At 31.0% G+C, this 7,367-nt stretch overlaps 1 protein-coding gene across 2 annotated transcripts; it reads left to right on the plus strand.

Moving 5' to 3' along the window:
- The first annotated feature begins 2,247 nt into the window (after positions 1 to 2,247).
- On the plus strand, positions 2,248 to 6,720 carry LOC101205699 (putative glucose-6-phosphate 1-epimerase). 2 transcript variants are annotated; one of them, XM_011654904.2, is made up of 9 exons: positions 2,248 to 2,308; positions 3,157 to 3,244; positions 4,320 to 4,394; positions 4,760 to 4,816; positions 4,952 to 5,115; positions 5,337 to 5,471; positions 5,641 to 5,743; positions 5,884 to 5,983; positions 6,297 to 6,720. In XM_011654904.2, exons 1-9 carry the CDS (start codon positions 2,289 to 2,291, stop codon positions 6,464 to 6,466), a joined length of 912 nt encoding a protein of 303 aa, XP_011653206.1. In that variant the 5' UTR covers positions 2,248 to 2,288; the 3' UTR covers positions 6,467 to 6,720. The 2 variants fall into 2 exon arrangements, with proteins under 2 accessions (XP_011653206.1, XP_004149758.1); XM_004149710.3 differs by lacking the exon at positions 2,248 to 2,308 and having other exon boundaries at positions 2,315 to 3,244.
- Positions 6,721 to 7,367: the final 647 nt, after the last annotated feature.

Here is a 7,367-nt window from a genome sequence, read left to right on the forward strand (position 1 = left end):
TTAGGGAAAAATGAAAATGACACGTGTTATTTAGGTTATATATATCCCTAAAACAATTTAGATATATATTTATATAATTCGCAACTCGGTAACCGATTTTTTTTTTCAATTCTTTAATCCAATCCAACCTCACGGTTTGGGTTGGTTGGATTAATCGTCATCGGTTTTTTTTTTTTTTTGACACCCTTACACACATATGTAGAGATATACATGTATATGTATAATTTATTACTTTTTAATACATTTATTTATTTATTCATAAGCTACTATTTTGTTAATTTTTTTAGTTTCATTTTATAATTAAATTGACTTTAACTATTTTAGTAAATTTACAGTAAATAAACGCTAAAATGTTTTTTACTATTCATTTAAATTTAAATTTTCAAATATTTTAATTTTAATAATAATAATAATTTTTTTAAAAGAATTCTCCATAACAGAAAGTCATTAAATCTTATTCAATATTTTATAAATATTGTAGGACTTATATCTTCATAAAAATAAAAATAAAAATATAAAGAATTTAAGGGTTTATGTTTGCATACAAAAAATATATATATATATGTTGGTATAAATGATAAATGAAAAACCAATTTAATTAAAAATTACACATATTTTAACTAAAAAATAATTAATACGAACAAATGTATACTAAGGTGACTGTTGGAGCATGTCATTGGGTCATTGCTCGAGTTATTGGACGTGGGAGGACGTGGGAGGAGGTGGGCCATTCGAGCATGTTGGGGTTGGCAAAGTTAGCCATAGCTTGTACTTGTAGTTAGAGAGTAGAGTCATTCAAATTTTCGTAGAGATGGGAGAAAATGAAAGATGAGTTATTATTGTATACATTTAAATAAATAACACTTTTAAAATTAGTGGAGTTGAGTTACATTAACACTCACTTGTAAAGTTAGTGAATCAAACGTTGAGTTAAGTTTAAAAAAAATCAACTAAAGTTAATATCTTAGACATCCCTCGAGTGTAGGGCAAGATGTAGCTTTTTACAAGGTAAGTAGGTTAGCAATGCAAATGAATTAGATATGTAAACTAGATATAAGATATAACCCTAACTTTTAATAGATTAAAAATCTCACTGGTCCTAAAAAAATATCGTAGTTACGCATATAAAATAATAAAACAATTTTACAACCGAGTGTGTTTGGAACATCCTTTTAAAATGATTAAATTAAAAAATATATTTTAAAAAAATTATGCGTTCGACAACCGTTTTGAAAGGACAAATAAAACTAGTTTATAAAATAAGTTGGTTTATGATAAATGTAAAATCAACGGTTAGAAAAATGGTTTTTAGGTGTTTGATAGTTAATATCTTATAATTTGTATGAAAAACTCCGATCACCATCTTGAAAGACTATCATTGACCAACCTCAACCCCCATCCACCATCTTTGAAGTCCAATGACGAAGTTATTAACATTTCTAGTGAATAACAAACTACTTTTAAATAAAAGCAATATTGAAACAGAGTTGTCAAACACGTGTTTTTTAACGAACTTTTATAATTATAAAAAAGCTAAACAAAAATGCATTCTTTTAAAAACAAATTTCTTAAATGGTCTTCCTTTATAATTAGATTCAACACGTATATAACATGTTTTTTTTTAAATTGTAAATATATCAAAGTTGGTATAAACTATTTGAAAAAAAATGTTTCAATATACTTAATTATTAATAATTAATAAATTGTTATCCATTAATTTTTTTTTTTTTGAAAAACTATGGGACGCGGAATGAAGGCCTTTTTGTTTTTCATTTAAAACCATTGATAGAGAAGATTGAATTGAACCTCACAACCTCACAAATATATATATATATATATGATTCAACCCCTCAAATTTTCCAACAGGGCTGACCTTATGAAACACAAATTAAAAATAAAAATGTGAATTTTAAAAACCTATGAAGAAAAGAATACATTCAATTCCGGCTGACCTTATAAAGGACAATGATTTTTAGTATATGTTAAATATTGATATGCATAAAAATTCATCCATTTCAGCGTCAGGGCTTTTAATAGTTTCAAACAATTTATAGGAAAGAAGAAAAGTTCTTACAAAAACATTTAAAATTAATTACGTAGGATGAGAATGACAAAGGGGTTAGAGCAAAAGTTTGATTATATTAATTAAATATCGTTAAAGGTCGTTAATTCAGGTATTAGGAATCAAATTTGAAGAAGGCGTTTTTTTTTCCTTCATAATTTTTTATATTTTTTTTTATCTTTTTTTGTGGCAGCCACTACAGTTTGAAAATCGAAATTCAAAGGCCATGGCTGAAATCCAGCAAAAGTAATGGCGGCTAGCTTCACCCTCTTGCTTCCTTTGCGTAATTATATATTTATCGACTCTAATCTGCAAGTGGGTATTTGTTTATTTCAGTCAATCGCGATTCTCGATACTTCCTATTCATCGCCCTCTTAGGAGGAAGATGATGAAGAACTGAACTGTTCAACTTGACCCTTTTGATTTTTCTTCTCTTTTTTACAAAATTGGGCGGTCGTAACGAATGGAGATTTGTCTTCCTTTCTGTTGGGGTTCGGGATTTCTTTTGTCTTTGATCAACATCGATTCTTTCCTCCATTAATGGTTTTTGACCTCCAAACTGACACTGTTAATAACTTTATCAGTTCTTCAGTTTCCTTTTTTCGTATTTTGGGCTTCTTTTGGTGGGGTTTGGGTTCTTTTGATTCTGATATGCTTTATGTTTAAAGGGTTTGAATATTTTTTCTTTCTTTTGTCGGTGGATTTTGGAAAATTCGTGGTATCAGAAACTTTCTGGTGAGTGGAAATTTTAGGGGGGGTTTGTTGTAATAGTGGGTGGGTGAGCCTTTTTGGTTTGAATTCACGGGAGAAATGGTTTGTCACGAGAAAGTGTGTTGAAGCCTAGAGGGTAAAGCTTAAATTTCTCAACTGCTTTTGAGAGATTGCAAATTTTGTGTTCATCCTCTTAGTTTTTCAATTAGATAGCTGTTCTTCAGCATTTGAAAAATTGTTCAAACTTCTCCTACCAGAGAAGGGAAAAGGGGAGAAAACAGAGTGAGAGAGAGAGAGAGAGAGAGAGAGAGAGATTTCTATTTGTTTTTCCTTTATTAATTTCCTCGTTGTGTTTTTGAAATGGATCGTTCTGGGGAAGCCAGTAACCAGAAACCAGCAGTTGAAGTTGCCAAAGACAAGAATGGTGTGGAACAAGTGCTGCTTCGGAACTCTCGAGGAGCTTCAGCAAGGGTATATCACATCCCCTTTCTTCATTCATACAATACAACATCGCATTCTATGTTCAATTATAAATTTAATATTGTATTTGGACCATTTCATCTATTTAGTCCTTAATGATTAGGAAGTTTTGATTATGTTACTAAACTTTGTATAGGTTTCATTTAATCAATATCGTTAAGGTTATTGATGAAACACAATTGTAGCATGACCATTATCTAAATTATGACTAAGTTGCTGTGATGTGGTATATAGTAACAGATCGGCTTTCTGATTCTATGTATATGATTGGGATGTTATTTACATGGCCTCTTTATGATGTTGGGAATTTGAAAGACATACTTTTCCCTTTTTTTTTATCAAGGCAAAATGGTATCCCTTGAAACCTTCACATTAGATCATCAAGTGTAATGTAGGGCATCCAATGAAATTAATCAGATCATAATCATGTAGATCCTGTTTGATAACCATTTGATATTTTATCTTTGGTTTTTTAAAATTAAGCTTATAGACATTAGTTCTACCTTTTGGTTTCTTTGATTGTTACCTACGTTTTAGAAAACAAAGTTGAGTTTTGAAATCCAAAAAAAAAATAGTTTTCAAATACTTGTTTTTGTTAGAATCTGACTAAGAAGAATGTGGTATGATGAAAAGCAGGGTAAAGAAGTAGTAAGAAAATAAACATAATTTTCAAAAAAATCAAAACTAAAAATAAAATTGTTATCAAATAGGATGAAATTCTTTAATTTTGTATGGTAATGTTTTTGTTTCTTGTTATCTAAAATTATACTCAATCATATACTCTGAGAGTTTAAAAAACCTTTTTAAATCATACATGAATTTCACGAAGGGGTAGTTTTTAGAAACTTGATTTTGGTTTTGAAACTTGGCTAATATCTTTTGCAATCTGAAAAATTAAATAAAAGAGACGTAGGTAGTACTAGTATAATCTAATCTGTAAATTTCATTTTTTTTTAATTTAAGAAAACCCCAGAAAGTAAATTACAACATCACTACCACACAAAATATTAGACGTAATAACTGTTCTTCTTCTTGACGTTTCTCTTTTGTTGTATCAACAATCCAGGTTAGCTTGCATGGAGGCCAAGTTCTGTCTTGGAAAACGGAAAAAGGTGAAGAATTATTGTTTACCAGTTCTAAGGTAATCTCATCTTCTAGTTATTCAATTAGCCAAAGCTAAAGCAGAAACAAAAGCGCCTTTAGAATACTACTCTACTCTTTGTAGAACTATTCTCTGTTTATCAAAACAAGAGTTTGAAGTGTATTGGTAAAATGCAAATGATAGTTTTGAAGCATAAGATAGCATAAGTTGTATGTTCATCTCCATTTCTTGTTTCAGTGTCAATTGTTTATCTGCTCAGGTTTCATTTGATGTCTTAGATTAACCATTTTGGATTTTCCTAATTATTCTGGTCCAGTCTCGATTCTCACAATTGCAAACATGAATTATGCAAAAAATGAATAAAAAATTAAACGCTCAACCATTTCCTTTCTTCTCCGCTGTAGGCAATTTTTAAGCCACCAAAAGCTGTGAGAGGAGGAATTCCAATTTGTTTTCCGCAGGTGTGTAGTGCTTATCTATGAAGATAATTCTCTGCCGTCATATGTTTCATATGACCTAATGTAACCAGTTTTGGAGATTTGTTTTTGGTGCTGTTTGTGGCGTTTGTATATTGATTTGTTTCGTTATGTATCTAGTTTGGGGCTCGTGGAAACCTTGAGCAGCATGGGTTTGCTCGTAACAAGATTTGGAAAATCGATGATAATCCTCCTCCTCTTAATCGAGGTGAAATCAAGGACAAATCCTGCATCGATTTGCTTCTTAAACCTTCTGAAGATGATCTGAAAATATGGCCACATAGGTTAGAAATGAATTGATTGTCTTCTTCATCTTCTAACTAAAACGAAGGAAGCACAATACTATTATTCAAACTCAGAAACGTTCTAATTTTACATATACAGCTAGAAAGATGATCAATTCTGATTCTCAACAATCTTTCAACCTATTATTCAGATTGTGAAGATAAAGAATTTCAATGTCTTCTTAGTTTAATTGATAACAACCCTTTTTTCCTCCCAACAGTTTTGAATTCAGACTGAAGGTCTGTTTGGCAGCAGATGGGAATCTCATATTAATATCACGAATTTGGAATATCAATTGCAAGCCTTTCAGTTTCTCAATTGCATTCCACACATACTTCTCCATTTCTGATATCAGGTATATATGATTTGCTTATAAAAGGAGGATAATCAAGGAATATACATACAATTGCAGTCGTTCCTTACAGTTTCTTTTTGTGCTTTGTTATCAAAGTGCATACTTTCATTGATGGTTTCTGCAATTTTTACTTTGCCTTCTGCCCTTTGACTATATACTATACTTACAGTGAAGTAAGAGTTGAGGGGCTTGAGGTTCTTGACTATCTCGACAACTTGCACGATAAACAACGTTTCACTGAACAAGGAGATGCCTTAACATTTGAATCCGAGGTAAAAGTTAATTACTGAAATTGTGCTGAAGTTCCATTCATATAAACTCCAGGTTGATATTGGTTGTATGACTTGTGTCACTGCCAAGTAGGGGTAGATTCAAAAGTCTTATCCTCATTAACTATTCTTTTGCCTGACAGATTGATCGAGTTTATCTTAGTTCTTCAGATCTCATCGCGGTGCTTGATCATGAACGAAAGCGCACTTTTGTTGTGAGAAGGGAAGGACTACCAGATGTTGGTAAATTATCAATCCCCTCTGATTTTAAGCATCCATGTGTAATTTAGAAAACTCAATGGACAATCTACATAATAGCTCGACTTCATTCGTAAAGTGATCGAGAACCTACCTAATAGACAATAGTAGTGAATTCTGTTAATACAACTGCATCAGATAATGGTTTATTGTTAGTGTGAAGATGAAGGTACAAGTAATTGCCTTCAACCGGATCAGAACATACTAGAATGGAATTCGATTCACTTCCGTATGTTTAAAGATTACGAAGCGAAGCAGTGTCAGTGATAACGAAATGCCTGTTTGAATTTGGATGCAGTGGTGTGGAATCCATGGGAGAAGAAAGCAAAATCGATTGTGGATCTTGGGGATGAAGATTACAAACAGATGCTTTGTGTTGATGGAGCTGCAGTTGAGAAACCTATTACCTTGAAACCAGGTGAGGAATGGACTGGGCGCTTAGAACTATCCGTTATCCCCTCAAGTTAATGACAATGGAATAACATGGTGGGGATTTCAGATAAAGCCATTGAAGTTTTATAAATGGGGTATATGGTAAAGTATTTTTGTGTTTTGTTCTAACCAAATTGTTGTTAAAGAGTAAATAACTGAACAATCATACTAGTTTGATTTGTTGTTGATAATAGATTCTCCTTTAATGAAAGTGGAGATGTTCTTTTATTAGCCTCCCTTCAGCTATATATTTTCATTGTATATCAAATATCAACTTCTTACTGTTTACATTTTTCTTCTATAACATATGGTCTGCTTGTATATTTATTTTCCTCTTTTCCTAAACACTAAAAACCTTCATATACATTACTCCCATCTATAACTAATTTAGACCATATCTTCGACAGTTCATATCTCCCTTATCCCAATTTTGTTGTACTACAGAAAATAAATTCATAAATTGTACTTAATAAAATGTCCAGTTTTATAATTTCCATTTCTTTGCCCCAAGAGAATTTTAATTTCATGATTACTATGTTTTGTAACTCATTTTGCTCTAGGAAATAGTTCACCTTTAAACACTATATATTGAATAAAGATAGCTATTTGAAGGCTATTATTGTACTAATAAAGCAATTCAAACTCTCAATAAAATTTGAAACAAAAGATATTTTATTCTAAAAGATGTGTCGTCTTTAATAATCAAATATAGGAAAAAAAAAAAACAGCTTTTAAATTATAAAATTCAAAATATATCTTAACTTATCTCTTAGAATTACAAAATTAATAAGCTCTAATTCCCAAAACGACCCCTCCTAGTGCCTAAAAAGAACTAACAATATACCCTATCAAAACCCTTCTAAGTCAAATGGATTCTCATCATATTCTTCCTAATTTCAAATCTCATTCAATCAAATAAAACTATTCATTAAAGTTT

This window comes from Cucumis sativus, chromosome 4, assembly GCF_000004075.3.
Source record: "Cucumis sativus cultivar 9930 chromosome 4, Cucumber_9930_V3, whole genome shotgun sequence".
Lineage (NCBI taxonomy): Eukaryota > Viridiplantae > Streptophyta > Magnoliopsida > Cucurbitales > Cucurbitaceae > Cucumis > Cucumis sativus.